The sequence below is a fragment of the Apis cerana genome, linkage group LG15, assembly GCF_029169275.1.
Source record: "Apis cerana isolate GH-2021 linkage group LG15, AcerK_1.0, whole genome shotgun sequence".
Taxonomy (NCBI): Eukaryota; Metazoa; Arthropoda; class Insecta; order Hymenoptera; family Apidae; genus Apis; species Apis cerana.
Window position 1 is genome coordinate 7597968 of NC_083866.1, and position 23533 is coordinate 7621500.

Consider the following 23533-nt stretch of genomic DNA (forward strand, 5'->3'; position numbering starts at 1 on the left):
CCCACACACACGTACGACAAGCGATAAACCAATATAGATATATTCTTTCTTCATTATCATCGCTATCTCAGGTGCATTCGATCCCTGAAATGAAAATCATTATACCAATTATCACTCGATACGCTCGAAATCGCGACAATTGGATAAATGATTTGGTATTTGCAACGCAATCGTCTCTTATCGCGGAAATTATATCGTTAATCGCGCGTTGAAATTGTTATTTACGATAGTTGCTCGTTCATCTCGAGATCAGCTTCATATAAATCTATTCGATTCTAAGATAATCGCGATCTTTTTTTTGTCACGTTTAGATTAATTGTCAAAGTTCCACGACTCGTTAAAAAAAAAATATATATAATATTTCGAGAAATAAAAAAAAAAAATAACAATTTCCAATTTAAAAGCAATATCAAAAACCACACATTTTTTTTCTTTTTCTTTTTTCCTTCGAATATTGAACATTCCCACGTGTAAACTGCCAACTTCTACAGATAAATAACAAAAATTTTTATTTACTCTGTACAATCTTTATTTACAATTAATATACAATTAATACAATTAATATAACCAATTTTTACACATATACAAATATATACACACGATTATCGTCTACAAGTTTTAAAATTACCATACTTCGAAACTACCTAACCTTAATACTTAACGTCGTAAAAGCGAGAATAGGAAAGAAAAGGAAGAAAAAGAGAAATCATTTCGTCCGAGTTAATCCCTTAAGCAATATCCTTCATCGCCAATTCCGATTGTTCCAAAATATCGTGCCCCAATTTTCAGACCCCGCTGTTCTCCCTCACCCACTCCCGGTAATAACCCACGTCCGTGTACACGCCGGGGTATTTAGGTGTGCCGCACCCCATGCCCCAAGAGACGACGCCGACCAAATTTCCATCGACGACCAGCGGCCCTCCCGAGTCCCCCTGGCAAGAGTCCCTGCCCCCCTCCGGGAATCCGGCGCACAACTCGCCCTGGGGCACGCCGCCGAACCTCGAGTAATCCTTGTCGCATTCCATTTTCGGGACGAGGGGCACCGAGACCTTGTGGAGGACGGCAGGAATCTTGACGACGGTCTGCCCCCAGCCGGTCACCAAGCCGTATTTGCCGACGAGGGAGGCCGAGTCCCCTTGGTAGAGTTGGACCGGTTTCCTCGAGGCGTCGAATTCGAACGCGCCCTGGATGCGGAAGAGGGCGATGTCGTTGGACGGTATGCCGTTCAGATCGGTCGCGTACCTCTTGTGCCTGATGATCCGCTCGACCTTGTGCAGCGCGCCGCCCGAGTTCACGTTGGTCGAGCCGGAGCGTATCTCGTACGAGGCCGGGGAGTAAGAGGAGCAGTGGCCAGCGGTCAGCACCCAGTTGGCGCTTATGATGCTGCCACCGCATATGTGGTAACCGTCCTTTCGAAGGGAGACCTGGTACGGCGCCTCGTGGATCGTCGTCGCCTCGCCCCCCACGATCCGACCGTCCATCCTCTGCACCACGTCCAACCGATCGGCCGGGTTTCCTGGGAATATTTTAACAAATGTTTCTTACAGGGATTGTGTCGGTTTGGATCGTTCAAGACGTTACAGGCCGACTTCTTCGCAAACACCGAGGATAGCAAAGAAAGATGGGCGCGATTTTATTGTGGTTATTGAAAAAGGAACTTTCGAAATTATTGTAGGGTGATGGTAATTGTTAATAGTGGTGGACTAAGGAATATTAATTAAAGTTATGCAAGCGTTTGCAATAATTCGAGTGGGATGTCGTCTCCAACGAAGCGGTTTTAAATATATACGAAGAAGGATCGTGCAAATTCTTCTCACGAAAATAGTCTTGAAGGGATCGTTTTGAGATTTTTATCATCAGAACGGTTTGTATCCAGATAATTTTGCAAAAGGTTGGAAGAGTTACTCGATCCTCTAGTAAAGTTTCGTTCCTTTCTAAATTCTTTCTGAATAAATATAATTTTGAAGTAACGTTGTTATTGGATCGTTTCGACCATTTTTGGACCGGTTTGTATCCAACGAACGTATTTTATAATTTTGCAAGAGTAAGATTGTTACTCGTTTCGAAATTTCTCGAAGAAAAGTAAAACTTTACTGATTAAATAGGAGAAAATTGAGAAGAGAGAGAGAGTGAATGCGGAAAAACTTACCGGCAGCCAAGCTTGCCAGGAGGGCAAGAACGGCGACAAGGTTGCGCATCGTTGAGAGTTTCTTTTCCACCTGGTCGATGGCGATGAAGTGGAATACGAACACGAATCGATCCGCCGGTTTTTATAGTGAAAATCGACGTTGTTAATTGTAGTATCAACGATCTCGAAAACTAATCTAAAATCTTTTTCTTGAATCGGTTCGAGGGCTTTATCTCGATCGAATCATCACCTTTCTCGATATATTAATAGATTTCTACGTTGTGCAGAGGAGGTCAAGAGACGCGCAGTTAAACTATTATCGATGGCTTTTAATCTAGTTTTCGAGTGTGCTATCGATCAATCGACTTGGCTCGGATCGTTCGATTATTACGCACGTGTCACGAGAACGTCGAAAACGTCATTTCAGTTTTTTTTTCTTTTTATTTATTTTTTTCTCCCCCAATCGGAATCCCGCTCCGTTCGTTTCTTCCCCTCCTTCTTTCTCCTTTTCTATCCTTTTCTATCCAAAATTACGAAGGAGAAATCCTCTTCTTCGTAATCGGTCCAACGATTTTTACGTAATTAAGAAATATTTTCGCTTATCGATTTTTATTTTAATTACATCGCAACGAACGTTCAAGTGGGAAACGAAAATTATCTCTTTTGTATATTTACCTCGCCTTGGAGTAATCGCTGTGATCGCTTCCATTTTCTGCTGTTCATTTTCGATCGATATCGTTTCAAGATTATGACGTAAAAATTCGAATGATTTGCGAAATCTCGAACGATAGAATTTCCGAAGCGAAAATTTATTTTTTCCCATATAAATTATTTCGATAATTTATCGTTCAAAACGCAGTGATAATAATGCCAAGATTATACGAAAAATGCATCGATTATAACAATCGCTACGACAAAGTAACATTATTTTTAGTTCACTTTTCCGACTCTTTATCCATATACTGCATATTAACAAAAAACCAAACACAAAATGAACGACGAAAATATTTTCAAGCCGCGAGCTGTCTGAAAAGACGCTCACAAAAGCCCGCGAAATTCAAAGCATCGACGATCGTATACGAATTCGAGGAATGAATCGAGTCTCCGTGTGCGTGAAAAATTCGACTTTGCATAAAAATATAAATCTCGAATTTCTCCAATTTCCAAAAATTCCCAACTCTCCCTCACCTTTCCATCCCAATATAATAACAACACACAATTTCGTGCATGTAATTCGCTGTGGAATAATAATAAAAATAATAAACCTAAATAATAAAAATAGCGGAGTAATAAACCTTTTCTAAACTCTCTCTCTCTCTTTCTATACGCCTAAACTTGTTGTATAATATCGACGAATGTGGGGGGGGGGGAACGATATAGTTCAATCGATAACGAGCAATGGGAACGTGTCGTCAAGTGGCAGCTCTCTTCGACGCGTCTCAATTATTATTATTATTGTTTTTATTGTTATTGTTATCATCTTTCTGCACCGTTTAATGTAAATCGAAGGATAGTTCGGATAAATATTACAAGTGTTGGAAGGTGGGACGTTATTGTTTCACGACGAATTACACGCAGATTCGATTATGAGGTTAGGGAAGAATTTACAAAGTGGAAAATAAGTCGAAGTTTTCTTTTTTTAAACTTTGTCAACCGATATTTATCAGATTTTTTCAAATCGACTTTTCCTTCCCTTCGATCAATTCTCAATCTCGGGTGAATCATCCGAAATTACGAAGGAGAAATCCTCTTCTTGATTAATAATTAATCGAGGATGGTGTTGCTCGGCTCCCAAAGGACGAACGGTTAATTAACGAGGCGCGTTGTCAAATTCTCTCGAGAATATCGAATTCGAGATATACCGATAAAATTCGATTAAAAAAAGAGAGAGAGAGAGATAAAACGTGGAAGAAAAAATTGTATCTCCAAATATTGACCTCATTTTTGAGAGGCGAGTTTTTAGAATAGTCATAAAACTCGAAGAAACTGCATCGCTTAGTTTACGCGAGTTACACCTTCAACCCATCATAAAATCCTAAATATTTAGACAGACGTGAAGAAAACGATTGGTACTATTCCAGGAAATGGGTCGTCGTTTTTGCGATATATATATATATATGTATTTAGTATGTATGAGCGAGCAAAAATTATCGTCGCTTATCTGGAAGGAAACGAGTATAATTGCTTATTACCATCGTCGACGGTATCGCGGTACAATTTCTCTCTCTCTTTCTCTCTCTCAGCATCGAAACCTGGCTGTGAGAAGGACAGAGGTTGCGTCGTACGTAAATATTTGAATTAATCTCGAGCGATACCGTTGTCCCTTGTACGATGTTCGTCGCGAAATGGCGAGGTTGGTTCGTCAATTATTCAAGCTCTCGCGTTGTACACGAGATTCTTCGAGGCGGACAATTCGGTTGAAAATAAACCGGCTCCGTCTTTCTCGCTTTCCAAAAAATATTTCGTTCGATTTAATCGTTCGGTTACGTCTGAAATTACTTTTTTCATAAAGACATCGCATGAAATATTTTACGGACAAGGGGGTGGGATTGAAATTATTTTGTGAAGAAATAAAGGAATATGAAGAGAGAAAGAGAGAGAAATCTCTCGAAGATATTTTTAAAAAGAAAATATTTGGTAGATAAGAGGATGGAATTGAAATTCGATCTCGTCGGTTGTTTCTAAGATTATTTTACGAAGAAATAAACGAATATCAAGAGAGAAAAATTTCGAAAGATATTTTCTAAAAAGAAATAAATAGAAAATATTTAATAAATAAGAGGATAGAAGGATTGAAATTTCGTCAATTATTTCTAAGATTATCAAGAGAGAAAAATTTCGAAAGATATTTTTTAAAAAGAAATAAATAGAAAATATTTAATAAATAAAAGGATAGAAGGATTGAAATTTCGTCAATTAAGAGCTAACTAAGATTATCAAGAGAGAAAAATTTCAAAAGATATTAAAAAAAAATAAATAGAAAATATTTAATAAATAAGAGGATAGAAGGATTGAAATTTCGTCAATTGTTTCTAAGATTATTTTACGAAGAAATAAACGAATATCAGGAAAAGAAAAATCTCGTAAGAAATACTTTTCTTAGATTACAATAATTGGAATTAAAATTCCAAGAGGAGATGATTTCCATCCTTTCCACGCCTATTTTCCACCACCCATCATTTCATCCTTCACTTACCCCTAAAATCACCGAAAAAATAAACTGAAGAAAGATATTTTCTTTTTAAAAATATCGTTTCAAAAATTCACTTCCCCTCTCTGTACAAGAAGATGGAGTCGAATTGAGAGGAGAACGACCCAAGCTCTCCATCATTCCATCCCCAATTGTTCCCATTTACCTATTACGCGATGAATAGAATTCCTAGCGGATTAACGCGAAAGTTTGTATCGGTTTTTAAAGCCGGCACGCTCGAAAGTTGAGGTAGCTCGGAGGAAACGTCGCAACAAACGATCTGGGCCTGGGTAAGGCACAGTTCGTCCCGATTGTCGAGAAAAGTTTTATCGAGAACTGTCAGTCGGCTGTCACCGGCCACGAGTCCCTTACTATTTCAGTCCCTTCTCTATCAAACGGATTTCGTTTCCAATGACGGCTTGTCCATTCCCTCGCTCGCTGAAACCGTAAGAACCGTAATAAAACGTATTGAAACATTGAGCGGCGTAACGATAAACCGTTGTTGATTTTATTATAATTTTTCGAACGCATTTTGGAGGGACTGGAAATTCCTTCACGAATTTTCACGCATCGAAAGTACACGCGAAACTCTTTGTACAGTCGTTTTAAAGAGACGGTGTCTGCGGAAAGTAATCTTTGGTTCCACTTTTACAGTGTTTCTCTCCGTTACTTCACTCACGACACAATTGACGATATCGTTGAGACAACGACTCTCTCTCTGTAAAATATGTTCTCATGCGATGACTCTCTCACCCAGGCAAAAGAAAAAATAGAGAAAACTATAACTTCAAACATCTTGTTCTTCTTCCTGCTCCTCGATTCATCCCTCGATTTCCCTCTCACGGATGATACAAACTGTGTTGGGGAGGAGGAAGAACGTAACGACCTCGGTTGACCCGAAACGAAAGGGGGAGGGGTTGATCCTCTGTCTGCCCTGTGACGTCAGAGGGAGGGAAAGAGTAGGGAGAAGGTTGGTCGCTGCGTATAACGGGATATCGAAGACTGACCGACCCCATTTGCCACCCCTTTCTACCCTCCTCCTCCTCCCTTTGGCCCGCGAGTATTAGCCTCCATGGAGCAGTGCAAATGCTCGGCCAATTGAATAATAACTCTTGCGCGATTAATTCGCAACGAAGGGATCAACTGGAGGGAGAAGGAAAGGAGGGAGTAATCGAAATTTTCCAAAATCGTTTCATCCCTTTCTCGTTTCGTTTCTCTTCGCAGCCCGAGGAGGATTCCAGAGGAGGTTTCAATCGATGCCGATTAATCTGCATGCGCGATAATGGCGGGATTTAAATTTCAGATGCGAAAATCTATTCCCATTATTTCGCTTTTAATTATCGAACCTCGGTGTGCCAAGTCTTGTTGGGATCGGCTCTCGACTCTCTCCCTCTCCCTCTCTCTCGGCTGTTATTTTAGGAATGCACGAAGGACACTCGGATAAATCACGAAAATACGTGTTCACGAGGTCAAGGGCGCCGATTTAATATGCATCTGGATCATTTATAATAACCGCATAATTCCAACCTTCGCGCCTGAAAAGTTTCCATCCCCCGATTAAGGTAACCGCGATTCTTGCATCCTTGCGACGCAACTGGAAACTGCTAATCGTTTGAAATCTATATTTTCCCTTCCCTCTCCCTCCCCCCCTCTCTCTCTGGAAAATTACAGAGTGAATCTCCGTTCGTTCTTTCTCCGTTCGTTCTTTCGTTCGAGAGAGAGAGAGAAAGAGAAAAAGAGAGAGGAGAGGGACAAGTTTATCACAGGGAGTCGTAATTTTCTTAGAACTCGGGGATAAAGAAGGGGAAAAAAAGGAAGAAAGTAATTTCCAGTCACGTTGCGTCCAAGATTTCTTTCTTTCGCAATCAATCTCTATTATATCTGCGATGATCGATCGAAGATTATCGTTATCAGTAATAATAATAATAATAATAATAATAATAATAATGATCGTACAAGTTATTTTTAATCTCTCACAGAATTCATTCCGAGCAATTTGAAGCATTTCGGGGAGTAGATTGTTCGATGGTTTATTTATCCGTAAACCGAGCCACGTTTGGGATTACGATCTCGATTATCACTGTTGCGTAATAATATTCTCGTTCTAATTATTAATTGAATCATTAATTAGGCAAGTCTGATAACGGTTATCTGGAATTTAGCATCCGGAATGGAATTTTTCCATTCCTCTAAACGCGAACCTTCCGCTCCTCGAACAATCTGTTGGAAGAAATTGTAATATTTCTCGAATAATCATCGCGAACAGCGAGTGCTTGATAATTTCTTCGAAATTAATCAAAAAAAAAAAAAAAGAAAAGGAAAGAAAGAAAGGTGATAAGATTATAAAACAACGAAGCGTGTAAAGATTATCTCTTCCTCTTCTTGCCTTCCTTTCCTTTTTTTTAATTCGCTCCACGCGTCTTCTCGACGCTGACGTCGAGAGATTAACCCTTTCGCGGATGGATCTCCCCCCTCCCCCGAGAGACACACGAGTCGAGACATTTTGCAATTTTAATCACGCGCTCGTCCTCGTAAAACAAACGTAATGAAGGTATAATCGGACGAAGAATAAGTTTTAAAGTAGGAGGAAATTTATTGCGGAACAAAAATTCTTTTAATCTATAACAATTTATAGAGAGATATATTCGCGATAGGCGAAAAAAGGAGAGGGAGAGAGAGGGAGAAAAAGGAAACCGAAACGTTGAGGACAATGTAATATGGATGTAATGGATATGATAATGTCCTCGCTTTTGCACTGTCGTTCCGCATGATGTTCTTTTTAAGTGGGCGAGTCATTTTTAAAGAAGAGCAAATTAACCGAGAGGCCAGATTCTTTCGAGTGGGCTATTAACCTCGTTTCGTTCAACTCCATTTCTATCGTTTCTAAATCCATCCCTAAATTCCTACGCGATACATATCAAATTCGTTTTTTCACTTCGTTTCTCTTTTAACGCGCGTTTTTCTCTGGGACTGGATACACTTTGTCCATGTATTTATAAAAATATATATATATATATGAATGGAAAAGTGTATACACTTTTTGTTAATTTAGATAACTACTATCTTTTTCGCTGTATTCCATTGTGAAAGTTGAAGATATTTTAAAGAATATTTCTATTAAAAAATGTATATATATATATCTTCATTTTATCGAAGAAAATTGCAGCATGGATAAATCATTATCTTTTTCACGGGGATGAACTTTGCCTCATTCGAGTAGCTCGTTTCAAAGTAATTCGTTAGTGAAGTGCGGTAATCGAGGATAGTGGCGTTAGTGGGATGTTGTAGTCGAGGCGGAGAATCTTAGGAGCTCGTGATGTCTTTCCATTATGATATAATCGAGTGAGCACTTGGCAGGGATGGAAGGCTCTCTCTCGATGAAATATGCACTTACGTCGAAGATTCAAGACGATACGTAAATTATCGCGCGTTGCATTTAAAGGAAACGTGTTTATCCTTGAGATACATCCCTTTGAATATTTTATATTCCTCCACTTCAATTAAAAATCGTAAGAGCGAAGAATGATCGAATGTAAAATTTTTTTTCTTTTTTTTCTTCTAATATCTCGTACCAGATTCCGCTTTAATTAAGTTTGCAAGGATGTAAGGATCTATAAATACAGAGAAGAAAAATAATTTTTTTCTCTTTTAAATATTTTTACGTCAGATTCTTAGGTGCTCTTAATTAAATTTTGATTGAAAGATAGGATGATTAAAATCTGCGAAAGCGAGAAATTGAAGATTACAAAAAAAAAAAAAAGAAGAAGAAATTGTATTCAAGATTCATATAATATATTGTTATTATTATTATGCGATAAAAAAGGCGAGATATTCAAAAATAAATAAATTGCCGACCGATTTGAAATTTTGAAACTTGGTGAATGAGCAGCGTTCCTTCCCTATTATTTATTTATTTATCGAGACATTATCTTTCGATCGAGACATTCGACGGAGGCGTGAATGATTATCGAAAAGATTGGAGTTGAATTTCATTAGTCTAAAAAAAATGGACGCGTCACCAAGAGTCGCAATTAAATAATTGATCGATCGATTTTGACACGATACACGCGATAAGATTCGAATAAGACGCGTCTAATAATATTGGATACAAGTCGATCTCTCGATGAAATCTCGAGGGCCTCTTTCCTTCTTGTATTTGATCGGATCATATCCGATATCGCGATCCCAACTCCCGCGCCACCGCACGAGTTATCGACAAGTCAAAATAATTTCGATCGAAAGTAAATAAATTAAACTCGAATAAAATTGATCGATTAACGCGAATTAACGCTTTACTTAAATTGTTTCTCTAAGCATCTACGTACACGTATTTCTGCCTCCTCGATAACTTCAAACGGTAAATCGAATCACGGGTGATTGAATGATTTTGCGAAGGGATCAAATTAATCGAGATTATACCATTACGTGATATAACAATCTCTACACGGCGGCGGGTATATCTTAATTCGATACGATCAATTTTTTTATTTCTATTACATCGATCCAACAATCGATAAAGTTGTATAAAAATTATAAAGAAATAAATTGGCTCGCGATACGATCGGACGTGAAATTTTCAAGAGAATTGTTGTAGTAGAGTAGAATAGAGCGTCGATTATACGTTTATGGAATGACGTATTTAACGATGTTTATATTATGAGACGCGGAGCTCGTAGCTGCTTCAAATGGCCGAGTTTAGTAGCTTGTGTGAATTTAATGCGTTCGTACGTAGAAGATTTCGCTTGTACGAGGAGTGTTAAAAGAAAAAGAGAATACAATTGTTGGATATAGAGCATAAAATAGTATCATTTCAACGTATATATGTAGCGAAGCAATGAAAATGCATTGATTATTGGCTTGGAATGGAAAAACGAATCGAGATAGTCGTTATACGAATTTATTAGGGGGAATTCACTATTTGGCAGTAAAAATCCAAAAAAATCTAATTTTCCTATTTTTCTTATTATTAAGTATTTAAGTATTCGTAAAAAGTCATCACGTTAATTAAGAATTTGATTTTTTCAGATCGAAATTATCCGAAAAATTATCGATCATTGAAACGAAATTCTTCTCTCAATTAATTCGATAATTGATGCTCTACCATCGATTTTCTACTATCGATGTTATATTTTCTTATTGTTAAATATACAACTTTATTTATCGTTATAATAGTTACTTATCGTTAAATATATAAAAAAAGCCATTATTCGATTTATCGATTTATGACGTTAATTAAGAATTTGATTCTTTCAGATTGAAATTATCCGAAAAATCGATCATCGAATTACTATCGATTTAAAAAAAAAATTAATGTTACAAAGGATCTCGTAGACGTTCTAAAAATTGCTAAAAGATTGCGATAAAGAGGGAAGGGATTTTTTTAAATTTTTTTATCGAGAACGAACTATTAATTATATAATAATAATAATAATAAAGAAGTTATTAAATTTAACAGGAGAAGTTATTAAACTTAACAGAATGGAAATTATAATTGAACGAAAAAGTGAAATTGACGAGCAAGTTGGTCAAAGTTTTTCCACGTGAGGTGAATCGAGGTGAATCGCGTAAGTTTAACGAAGGTAAATCGAGCAGTGGATTACTGTGGGTAGACACTTGTTACGACCTGTTCTAAAATTATCGTATCGTCGTTGTGGAATGGAATTTCTATCTTGAAAAGAAAAAAAAAAGAAAAAAAAGAAGAGCGTTGGCTACTGTGGTCAGAGAATGGACGGTCGCAGGAAACGAGGGAAAAGGAAAAACTTATCGTAGATCTGACCGATAGGGAAAGCTAGCTAGAGTCGAACAGGTGTGATTGTTCTCATGGAAATTGCTCTGAAACATTTTGCATTTCGTTTGAGCAATGTCGTGGATCATCGTGGTTTTCTAGGTAGGTACATTTTACGAATACTTTACACTTTACTTCGCTAGCTTCGTGGCGTGTTAGATCGAATAATTGATAGATTGATTAATCCTCTTTGTGGCTCGAATCCAATCGTGGAATCGATTCGATTACTATTTTATTGCAACACACTCAGTTTTTTTGCACTCAATTTTTCAACGAGATAAGATAAGATTATTTTTGTGGATTCTAGAAAAAATATTAGATTGCAAAAATTGAAAAAATTTAATCACGAGATTAAGAAAAGATACAACTTTTTTTACAGTTTTTAACGATACAATTATTTATAAACGTTTATTAATCGCGCGGTAGATGCTTAAAGAGCCGCCTCTTTATTTGATACGGGTGAAGTATTTAGATCGAGAACAAAGGTTAATTGAAAGTTTTCAAATACTTGGACGAAATCGTTGTGTATCGAGCTCGTTCACATCGAGAGCATATTCTCGACTTGCAAAGTTGGTGAATGCAGAGTTCACATTGAAGAAATAACTAAAGGCGATTGAAAAGTCGGCGTTACAATATGTTTTCAAAGATTTTTCTTCCAACAGTTGGTACGTTTTTGTCACACGTTTATAAATTGTAACATTATTTCCCTTCTTCGTTTCTTGTTTGTCAATGGAAATATCTACATTTTTGCGTATACTTGTGCATCGCGAATAAGATCCTTTGATTTTTCAAATTTTTTACAATCACAATAGTACATATTTCTAAAAGTAAAAAAAATATTTATTTTAATCTTTCGTGCATTTTTCGAAAATGGATAAAGAGATAAAAAATTGTTATCTTTACGAATTCCATTGATAAAAGATATTACGTGACTGCTCGATGAAAATTCGTGTTACGTTTTTCGACTTTGATACACTTGAAAATGCTAGAGTTCGCCCAAGCTTTGCAAATGAGCGTTCATGCAACAGTCTGTTCCTTTGCTGTGTGCGTGTTCACGAAGAAACGGTGCCAAGGTATAAAACTGTCGCATAATGCGTGTGCGTTACTACTTTACACTTCGACTAACCATTCTTACATCGATCGAAACCGTTACACGATATTTTTACCCGATCAAAATTGAGTTTAAGGTTTGTAGAGATATTCGAGATCGATTTGAGGAACGTCTAGACGAAAGTTTTTTCATGGCATTATTCTCGTTATTACGGAAAAGGGACACCTATGCAAAAATAGCATGCTCGATCGATATTACCGGTCGACAGTTCTCCTTTCGACCGCATAATTTCATCGACCCTGTCGTTCTTTGTAACAATTTCACGTATCTGTTCTTTGTATAAATCTGCGTAAAATATCCAGCAAGAACGATCGATCACGTCGTTCTAATCTTTAACAATTGTTGTTAGTATGTGGAAATGTAAGAATTATTTATAAATAGGTAATCGTTTCGTAAAAAACTAGAAAAAGTTAGGTTAAAAGAATGTTTATATTTGTTCCATAGTTCGTGCAGTTTGCAAAGAAATAATCGTGTAAGTAAGTGCACGTTAACCTTATTTTGTAACTTAACCTATTGTAACCGTTCTGTTTAAAAAAAACATTTTCAATTAATTCACTTGCGATAATGAGAAAGGTTATCAAAAAAAAATCTTTTTACAAAGTGCGTTTATGAAGAGGTAAATGATACATCGAAATAAATTTCTTAAAGGAGTATAGATCAGTCGATAGCAAAATCGATAATGAATATCGAATCTTCGAGCGATATCAATGCATATGATCCTATACACGCGATACTTCATAGGTTAGGTCGACTTTAGTGCGATATACGTTATATATTCCGTGATTCTGTCGTTCATATTCACGTGTTTGTGACACATCTGTATTGACTTGGACGCTACATCGATGCTGTCACCGTTGCCATCGTTATATAGGTGAAAAATAATAAATTATTACTTCTCGATATGGCCAATAAAAGATTTTTATATCATTTTTCAAATCCTATAGAAATGTCGAAGATATACGTTGCTAAATAATACATTTATGAGTAATTTCCATATTTTTTTATATCGATTGATTTCGAAATTTCACGACGAAAATTTAATAATATCGTTTCGATAATTACAGAGAATAATTTGCTTTTATCGTGAATGAATGAAATTCTCTTTGCAATTGTTTTCGACAATAATGATTTCGAAAAAACTTTGAAAAATTGTTTGTCCCGCTTTTCCCGAATAGAACTCGGCAAAATTTTGAAAGGGATTGAAAGACATGCTGTTTTTGTTCGACCTGAATAATTATTCGTCAAGCTGAAAAACGCCCCAAATAAAAATTGTTCTGACTTTTGTAAATAGCAGTTTAGAAAAGCTACTATTTATTTCTTTTTTTATTTTTCGAAAAAAGTAATGGAAGTGTAAAATGGGCGAGAATTATTGAAGAAATGAAAGAAAGATTTAACTTGTTATTAGTAATCGTTTGACGTTAGTAAGACATAACGAACGGTTAACTAGGATGGGTTAGCGCACAGTATGCACGAATCGGGCCACGGGGCCAAGGCTGAACGTTGGTTGTTACTAACGTTGCTGGCAACACCCCGATGGCTGGTCACCGTCAATTCCGAGAAAGCTGGCGCGACTTAGCGTCGCGATGCTCCCAAATCGTACCAACTTCTTCCTATTCTCTGGTGAAAAATTACCAGAATTCGAATCGAAAATTCTCAATTTCCATTTTTCAAATAAAAAAATCTTTGGAATTTCAATCGAAAATTTTCAATTTCCACATTTCGCGTATCCCAGCTTCTCCCTGTTAACGAGAAAAATTACTAGAATTCGAAAATTTTCAATTTCCATGTTTCGTAGTTACAAGCCTCTCCGTGTTGTCATGAAAAATTACTAGAATTCACTAGGAAAATTCCCAATTTCCATATCTCGTCATTACCAGTTTCTCTGCATTGCCATGAAAAATTTATAAAATTGGAATAAAAAATCCTTCATTTTCAACGTTCCATTTTTTTTTCCACATGATATCACGCGAACAATTAATTTTACCTTTGACATCACCCTTATTAATGTTGCAACATTAAACGTATATTCTTAGAAATTTTTCCATTTTTTTTCTTTTTCTTTTCCTTTCTTTTTTTTTTTTTTTTTTTAATACATCGTGCCAACACTTCCCGTCGACATGAAAACTCTCTAGAATTTAAATGGAAAATGGCAACGAATTTCCATATCGCAATTATTATTGTTTCCACATCCGTGACGCGATGGATATATCAAAGGCGTGATATCGCGGGGACGATTAATCTAGTCTGAACGATGGTTGTTAAAGTTGTAACGAGTAAAAACCTCTTAGACATTTTTCCATTTTTCTAGATGACAGTTGCGAGTGGTCGACGCTCAAAACGATACGCGAGCCACTGAGGGGATCCTTTGCCCGGGGAAGCGGACGAGAAGTGGTAAGCAAGAAGATGAGAGTCCGTGAAAGTTGAAGTAAAAACCTACACAACGAATAGCAACAGTCTGCCTCGTCCATTGCGACCAGCCACATATCTCACGTTAAGGTAAGCTTTCCTTTTTTTTTTTTTTTTCTATTCTTCAATTTTCTACGGTTATAGAATAGCCGATTGGATCGTTGAATCGTCCCCTTTCTGCCATGAATTCGCGTTTTTCATACCTTTATCGGAAGCGTGTAGTCTAACGCGAGTGATGCAGTTGTCACGAAGATTTTTCTGATGGGTGGATGATGATCGTGGATGATTTTCCTCCGAAAGAGTTTCCATTTGCACGCACGTTCACGTGCGAGTGCGATGCATTTGAGAAGAGAATTTTTTTTTTTTTTTCAAATTACTGTTGTAACTGATTGTAAGTTTTAATGCAATATCTAAAGTAATTCTTTGTCGAAAGTTTTATTCTCAGCAAAGAGTATTTGGAATATTTAGTATGCATGATTGTTCTTGATGGATTCCGTTGCATTTTCTATTTTACAATATTCTTATGTAATTCGGAAATTGTTTTTAGCATCGTTGAAAGTGTTGAACGTGGAATATAATGTAAGGTAATATTGGATTTTTTTTGCTTCGTTCACATTTTTCAATGTCGTTTTATCTAAGACGACGTTGTTTAAAATTAAAAATAGAGAAAGAAAAAAATAAAGTTCATCTCGCGTTCTCGGTCGAGAAGAAAATTTACACGTAGACGCGTCACCGGTTCAAGAGGGATGAAATCTTCTTCCTCGAAGCGTAAAAATTTCTTCTCAAGTATTCGAGGAAATCATTCGCAACTTTTTCGTCTCATTTTGCACTTCAATTCGCCCGAGGTATAAATGTGATTGGCAAATGTTATTCGTATAAGCGTAACGAAAGGAAACGAAGGGAAAAGGGGGAAAAAAGAAGAAAGAAAAAAAAAAAGAAATGAAGAAAAAATTCCATCGCGAAGGAAAAATCGGGGCGTGCGAGACATTCCGCAAGAGGAAGCGTGACTTGAAATATTCTTGAACTGCGTTCTAGATTCTCCAGCTTTACCATAGATCACGCATTCCTTTTTTTTTTCAAGTTCATCATTTCATCAAGATCTTCGAGAATATCAAAATATAAATTCGCAATTTCAAATCAAGATCCTCTCGAATTGCGAATTCAATTTTTAATCCATCGAGAGATCTGCTTCAATCACGAATTACCGAGAGATCGATTTAAAATTTTTCGATCTATTCGAATCTCGAATATAATTTTCAATTCATCGAGAGATCGATTCAGAATTTCTCGATCTGCTTTAATCAATTACCATCGAGAGATCGATTTAAAATATTTCGATTTATTCGAATCTCGAATATAATTTTCAATTCATCGAGAGATCGATTCAGAATTTTTTGATCTGTTCCAATCTCGAGTACAATTTTCAATCTATCGAGAGATCGATTTAAAATTTTTCGATCTATTCGAATCTCGAATACAATTTTCAATTTATCGAGAGATCGATTCAGAATTTCTCGATCTGCTTCAATCAATTACCATCGAGAGATCCATTTAAAATTTTTCGATTTATTCGAATCTCGAATATAATTTTCAATTCATCGAGAGATCGATTCAGAATTTCTCGATCTGCTTCAATCACGAATTACCATCGAGAGATCGATTTAAAATTTTTCGATTTATTTGAATCTCGAATATAATTTTCAATTCATCGAAAGATCGATTCAGAATTTTTTGATCTGTTCTAATCACGAATGCAATTTTCAATCCATCGAAAGATCGATTCAGAATTTCTCGATCTACTCGAATCAGAAATATAATTTTAAGTCATCGAGAGATCGATTCAAAGATCGATTTGTTAATCGAATCAGAAATATAATTTTAAACCCTATCATTAAGTATTAAAAAAGCATAATTATTTGGAAGTAAGTATCTTTATTGCTAAAAATCGTAGATATAAACGAAATGAGAAAACGAGAAGAAAGTTTGGAATCTTCTCAGGAGCTATTTCTTTTTTATCGGTTCATTCTTTGTTTCGAAAACTTGATATCAAAATTTAGATAAATTGACAACTTATACAACAATCAAATTTCGATCAAATTTCTTTTTTATTCCTTTCTTATGATCTCACGCGTTTGCCATTCCTTGATATTTTTATTCTTTTCTTAATTTGAACGCGAAATCCTATTATTGTGCATATTTAGCAGTGGATGTTACAACAACTTTATCATTAAACGATCATTTTTCCACGAGGCATTCCAAGTATTTCCGATAAATAGAATAACCATCGAGAGCCTCTTTCCTCTCAAATTCCCAGAAACGAATCTCAGAAAAAAAAAATATATATATATACTATCAAGAGGAAGTTTCGAGAATTTCTTCACTCTCAAATGTATTCTCAAAAGGCAAAAAACTTACAAAGCAAATACACCTCTAAAAAAGAAAAAAACTTTCGAGAATTCGTATTCCCACTCTTTTGAACGAAATTAGGGAAATTGAGAGTAAATAATGAAGGAAAGGGAATTCGAAAAAAGGAAATCGACAGTTCACCGCTCCACGCCATTTCGGATTACATCGAATCGAGAGCATGCCGAATGCTTGAATTTGAAAGCTCCCCTCTCGATCTTGTCGTGCGCCCGTTAAACAATGTCGTGACGAAACAAACTACCACGGGGAACATTTATCGCGGTAGAAAAATTCACCGGTTCACGGTGAAATTGCGGCGACCCGCTTTCGAGAATGCTAAAATCTCGTCCTTAACCTAGCTAAGCTAATTCAGCGCCTTCACCTTTGCGTGATGTTATCGACTTCCTTGTAAATTCCGTGCTCGGCCGAATCGGTGAAAGTCTTCCACCGATAAAATTGTATCGTCGAGCTCGCTTTACAAATTCGAATTCTCGTGTAGATAGCAGCTCGTAAAGATCCGGGAATCCTTTCTACAGAGTATACAAAAGCCATTCACGGTTGGTAGAATAGGATAATGTCCATCTTTCAGATAGAAATCCTTAACGTCTATAACCTGCACGTTGTTCGTGTCGTTTGATCGTGCCAATTTTCTGATAAAATTGTGTCGAAATCTCGAACGTGATGAAAGGTATTTGGAAGATAGAAAATTTTAAATTTAATAATTTAAATTAGCATCTAGGTGTTCAGATATCGATACGTAAAATAGTTAAAATTGTGCACGCGTTGTGTCTAGTAACTTTATTTTTTTAAAAAAATAAAAAATAAAAATTGGCGCGTATCATGGAAAAAAAAGGTAGGATAAGAGCAAGCTGTTTCGAGACGATATCGAGAAAATACGGCATTGTAAAAGAGACAGAGAAATTGTTCAAACGATTATGTCGAATAATAAAATTGAACGACGAATTTTCAGATTTTATTCGTCGAAGAAAACTGAAAAAGAGATAAAGTATTTATAAATCTCCTAGGGGATGCATTTGCTCCGGCGAAGCCTCGAGGAAACTCGTATTTGCGCGCAGTCTTTTCAGGAAAATAAAAAAAGAGAAGAAAAAAAGACGAACGAAAAAGGAAAGGATTCTTCTCATCTTGGAATTCTCCACGCTTGTCAATATTTGTCAGTAATTAGAAATGATGGAAGGAAAATTTCCGTTTGGAAATCGCTTTGCGCGAAACGTTACGCGATTGTCCCAGATCGAGAAGCAAAAGCGTGGGAGTAACCTCGGCGTCTCGGTGTCTGTTGCGCTAGATATTGTCCCTGTAATTCGCGAAGGAGCATCCTTTCGCCTTTCGTAGATCTTGCGAAGACGATATTGATCCACGTTCTACATAACTGTGCAAGAAAAAAAAAAATAATTCGCCAAGGATTCGAGTTACGTCCAAATGGATTTTAATCCGGATGCTCGAAAGAGAGAGAGAGAGGCAGACGGGGAAGAAAATAACGAAGACGACGAGTGATATCTGATCGGATTGTGTGTTCACGCAGGAAAATAAGTTTACGATTTAATCGGTAGAATCGGGAGGTAAAGTGGCCGAGAGCGTGGTTAGGAGCGCGCATGCGTGCGGTTTCGAGCGAGAGTGGCGAAAAGGAACGGGGAGGGGAGAAAGGAGAAGAAAATTGGTTGGTGGGTCCCGTGCATGGAAAAGAAAGAAAGGGAAAAAACGGTATCAGGTTACGAAAAGAAATATCCTTTGGTGGAGTAGAAGCGGAAGAGAAAGAGGAGAAGAAAGATGGGAAGAAGCGGTGAAGAAGCGGAGAGGGGTGGAAGTGCAGGTTGGAAAGGAGTCGTGGACTCGGAATGGGACGGTCTAAGCCACGTGATGTACTCTATAGCGTTTCGTGCCGCAACGCCCCGTATTGATCGAACGAACATCAGCTGTACGGTTGGTAGCGTTTACTCGTACCTACCGCCTGCCGGTCTGACTAACACTGGCCACGACCACTTGCTACCATTCGACTCGCGCTACTCCCTCGCCACTTGTCGAATCTTTCGTTTATATTCTTAAATTCAGATTTTTTTTTTCACGGTTCTCGCGATGTCATTCAGAGATATGCTGACCATATGCTGTTTCGCGTTGCTTTTATACTAATCCTTGCCGAATTTTTCGTCTTTTTTTATCATAGATAAATTATTTGGAAAATTATATTTCTCAACTGTTGTTTAATTTATATTAGCCACGATCACTTTGTATCATTCGATTTGTGCTACTTGTCGAATCTTTCGTCCTTTATATTTTTAAATTCAGATTTTTTTCTTTACTCGCGATGTTGTTCAGAAATATCCATCGTCTGTTGGTTCGACTACAATACACAAATATTGGCTATGATAATTCGATACTATCGTCTCATTACTTTTATACTAATCCTTGCATTCTGCTTTTTTATCGTAAATAGATTATTTGAAAAATTGTAGCGTTACTTTTTATCTCTTCATTAATATCATATCTCGATAAATTTTTCGTTTATTGATGAATTATTTATTGATGATTTGCAGTTGATTTTGCGTCTTCTTTATTTTTACCGATTTTGCGATTTTGTAAAACGCGACATCGTTTAGAGATATCTAGTCCGACCTTAAATTCGCTGTTTTTGTTTTTATTTCGAATTTATTTTTACTATTCATAAGAGTTATTTAAGCTAAATTGCTTCTTCCCCGCAAAAGATATATCCTGTCATTTTACACTTTCCTCGCCTACCTGATACGTCCGACTAACATTGTACCATCACTACTGCTCCACCATTGGAGCTTGGGCGTCGCTTTTGCCTCTTCTTTCCATTCATCTCGTTGAATCTTTCATCTTCGGTATACACGCTGCTCGTGCCTCGTGTTAAAAAAAGCGTCCTACCATTTCCGACCAATCTAAAATTTCATTCTCGTTCCTTCTGCTCATTTTACGTCATTTTTTATACAACTCTAAAAAAAAGAGCGAAACGATTAAACAGACGGTGCGAAATCACGATCCTAACCCCGTTATAGAATATCCGCGATAGAGATGATCGAAAGACCGGATTCTTATATACCTCAAAGGTAAATATTTGCCACGATTTTAAACGTTTACCGTTGCGGTTAAACCTCGCACCCGCCTACCTTCGTTCGTTCATTCGTTTCCACCTAGATTGCGCGCCATTTTTTCCCTCCTCCCTCCTCCTCTTTCCTGTGCCAGAAAGAGAGAGAGATGAGTCTCGTGAAAAGAGGCCTTTCTGTTTGACCGGCGAGCGCAAAGCTGAACCCAATGAATAAATGAATTTTCCCTCATTGCCCTTGTTTACTCGTCTCTCTTTCGCCCCCCTTCCCTGTCTCCTCTCTCCCTCGCAGTCCGTTAGCACTCGAGACGAGAGCTCATCCGGCTTGGTAATTAAGGGAATCGGCTTTATCGACGGATATATCTCTCGTCGAACGAGAGAGAGAGAAAGCGCAGAGTTATATAGGAATAGAATGTTGTGTATATCGATCGATGGAAAGGAAAATGCGGATACGGATGCGGTCGGCGGAGGTGACGGGCGGAAACACGCGCAACTGGTTGATTTCCGCGGACGATTGGCGCTTCCAGAACCACCGGTGCGTGATTATACGTTGACTTCTATTTTTTTTTTTTTTTTTTTTTTTTTAAAGCAGGAGGAGCGAAACGACGGCAAACAACACGTGGCACTTGTGGAAGGTGCCCGAGGCGAGGCATTCAAGAGGCCGATCGTAGCGAGGAAACGAGAAAAGATAAAGGAGGAAGGGAGACGTGTTACTTCTTCCTTTGAACGAGCTCTATTCCTTTCGACCAAAAGAAAAAAAAATTTTCTCGAAATGAACTGACCGCTCTTCTTCTTCCTACTCTTTGATAAAACGTATAAAAACGTGATTAACACGATGACTCCCTCCTCGAGAGAACTTTGTCGCAGTTTTGTTTTTAGTCTCGAGATTTTCGAGAGTAGCGATCGTATTTCCATTTTAACGAGGGAGCGTGATTTTTCAGTTGTGATTATCGAATTAATATAATTTTTTTTTTTATACAAGCACACAGCGTTGCTACGTCATCGAAGAGGATAAGGTCGAGAAACAGTAATATAATGGAGCTTTATCTTTATTATCGTTTTCTTTTCTTTTCTTTTCTTCGGTTTCTTTTGTTCGAAAGAAAAGGAGAAGTTCCTCCCTTGTGGTTCCTTTTATCCGAGTAATTTGCCATGCTAATTAAGACTGTTCTTAAATTCACCAAGTGAGAGGAAGTCGGTTAACTTCGGCTCCATTGGATAATGCTTTAACTTCGAACTCCTTGTACGCGATAACTTTTGGGTGGCGACCGTTCTAGTTGAAAGGATCCCTCGCAAAAGTTTCCACCCTAGAAATTAGTTTGTGCCTTGTTTATGAAACGATAGATACTTATGTAGAATTGTTGTGAAAATTCGTATCGATTTTCATAGTGGAAAGATCGTTGGTATCGAAAAGTGGAAGCGCAAAACATGAAAATTTAATATTTCGAAGGATTTATTTTCGAGAAAGCTACGAGCTTGTTCCGGCCAAGAAGACTGAGCATCGAATCTATTTCTAAACGTTGACTTATTTTTTTTTTTCATGGACTTAAAAGTATATTGGATTAGAAGCCGCAGCAGTGGAAGACACCGATTGGCAATTTGATTCAAGAAAAAGTTAGTTTCGGTTTTTTCGAGACGCTTAAAATCTGGTTACCAGGATTGCGCTAATAGGATTCGAACGAATTAAGAATATCGTTATTCGTTCCACGTTCTCTCGATAACTCTCAACAAGTCATTCTATTATTCTATTTCTAGTTACAGGATTATTCTTCTCTCTCTCTCTCTCTCTCTCTCTTTAGACCTTTACATTTTATTTTTTCAATATTATACATTTTTTTTTTTAATCTTTACGTTCTCTTTCTCTCTCTCTTGTACGTTTTTACATTTTATTTGTTTATTTTTAATATTATTTCTCTAAGACTCTATATTTCGTTCTTTTCCATGATATTCTCTTTCTCTTCCTCTGCATTTTATTTTCTTCCATATCATTCTATTTCTTTCTTTTTATTTTATTTTATTTCATTTCTTCATTTTTCATTATTCTCTACATTTTATTATTATTATTATTTTTTTTAATATTATTCTATATTTCTATAGATCTTTATATTTCTTTCCCATATTATTCCCTTTCCCTTGTATGTTTCTGCATTTTATTTTATTTTCCATATCATTTTCTATTATTCTTGAACTTTTATTTTTTATTTTATTTTATCTCGTTTTTAATATTCTACTTCCCCACATTTCACTTCTCTTCACGTTATTCCCTTTCTCTTGCAGGCCTCCGCATTTCTTATCTTCTTCCACATTATTCCGCGTTTCATTTTCTTCCCTTTCAAGGATCGCAAAAGAATGAAAGCCGATGCATTTCTCTCTCTCTCTCTCTCTCTCTCTCTCTCATCACAATCGAAGGAAGCAAATGAGGAAGCAAACGATGCAAATGAGCTCGATTCGGAACAGCAGAGGCGGGAAATTGAGAATGGGTGGACGGGAGGAAACGGTCTGTGCGAGTCGTGGAGGCAGGGAGAGAGGGGAAACGGTCCTCGACGCGTTCGCCAAGCCACTCGAAACAGTCCTGCATAACAATCTACTTGAAAAGTGGCAGCGCGACGCGAAAATGAGCGAGACGACTACCAACTCAGACGACTTCTTCCCCCTTACGGTCAACTTAACCTTTACGGCAACAACCCTTTCTGAAGCTGCGTACTTCCTTCGTCTCTGCTTCCTTTCGTTCAACTTCGCAACTCTTCGATTTATTATCCCGAAAGATAAAAGATAAAATAAAAAATGGAAAATATAATTTCGAATTTCACTTATTATTCGTTTCATTTTTCCAAACAATAACGGACAGAGAATGTTATTGGAAATTTTGAGAAAATCAAGAGATTCGATTCAAAGCTTTTCGTGATCCCGTTTTATATGTAATTTTAAAAATATTTAAATAATACTTATAAGGGAGAAAGACGCGAAAGGGTAAATAACAATTCCCTTATTCCAAAGTTTCACGTCACAGGAATAAAAATGAGCGATTTTAAATTCGATAAAAAAATTTTTAATTCGACGGAATGATAATAATAGATGCGTATAATAATAATAAAATTAGAACAATAAGGCTCGTATAGACGGAAGAAAGGATCCAGGAGGCGTGCACGATGGTTTTCCCAACCCTGTTTGTCGGTTTCAGTTAAAAAGGGTCGGTAGACTCGGGTGTGCACGTATGAATCGCGTAAAAGGTCGTAGATCAAAAGTGTATCCACAGGTCTTTGAGGGGTAGGCTTTCACCCCTCTTTTAATGCGCCTCGGGATCGGGACAAAGTGGCCGGTTTCGCGTCGTGTATTTCGTCGAGGCGAAACGAGCAAAGTCGATCGCGTTTCGAATTTTCTTTTTCTTTTTTCCTTCTCGCGATTTATTATCAAGAAAGGAAATCGAATTCTGT

General features: G+C 37.1%; 2 protein-coding genes and 1 long non-coding RNA gene across 40 annotated transcripts in view; 1 reads left to right on the forward strand and 2 right to left on the reverse strand.

Annotated features, from left to right (window-relative positions):
• LOC108001007 (glutamate-gated chloride channel) overlaps positions 1–23533 on the forward strand; it is a 79085-nt gene that overhangs the window by 7501 nt on the left and 48051 nt on the right. For 20 of the 38 annotated variants that reach the window (XM_062085932.1, XM_062085935.1, XM_062085938.1 and 17 more), the window contains exon 2: positions 14523–14710. The gene's annotated coding sequence lies outside the window, so the exon portion shown is untranslated. Of the gene's footprint in view, positions 1–11257; positions 11769–14522; positions 14711–23533 lie in introns of those variants that run through there. The other 18 variants (XM_062085918.1, XM_062085919.1, XM_062085920.1 and 15 more) reach the window with 9 other exon arrangements.
• LOC133667417 (trypsin-1-like) lies at positions 506–5196 on the reverse strand. The gene is made up of 2 exons (XM_062085962.1): positions 2150–5196; positions 506–1516 (listed from the first exon to the last, which is right to left on the reverse strand). The coding sequence occupies exons 1-2, from the start codon at positions 2196–2198 to the stop codon at positions 786–788; spliced, it is 780 nt and encodes a 259-aa protein (XP_061941946.1). The 5' UTR covers positions 2199–5196; the 3' UTR covers positions 506–785.
• LOC133667418 (uncharacterized) lies at positions 11433–14523 on the reverse strand. Its single transcript, XR_009832899.1, has 2 exons — positions 12032–14523; positions 11433–11924 (listed from the first exon to the last, which is right to left on the reverse strand). It is a non-coding gene; the product is annotated as an uncharacterized LOC133667418 (long non-coding RNA).

Coding starts and splice junctions, on each gene's coding strand:
- LOC133667417 (XM_062085962.1), bottom strand. CDS start 2,198: ATGCGCAACCTTGTCGCCGTTCTTGCCCTCCTGGCAAGCTTGGCTGCC. Junction 1,517..2,149: donor CCTGGCAAGCTTGGCTGCCG/GTAAGTTTTTCC, acceptor AAATATTCCCAG/GAAACCCGGCCGATCGGTTG.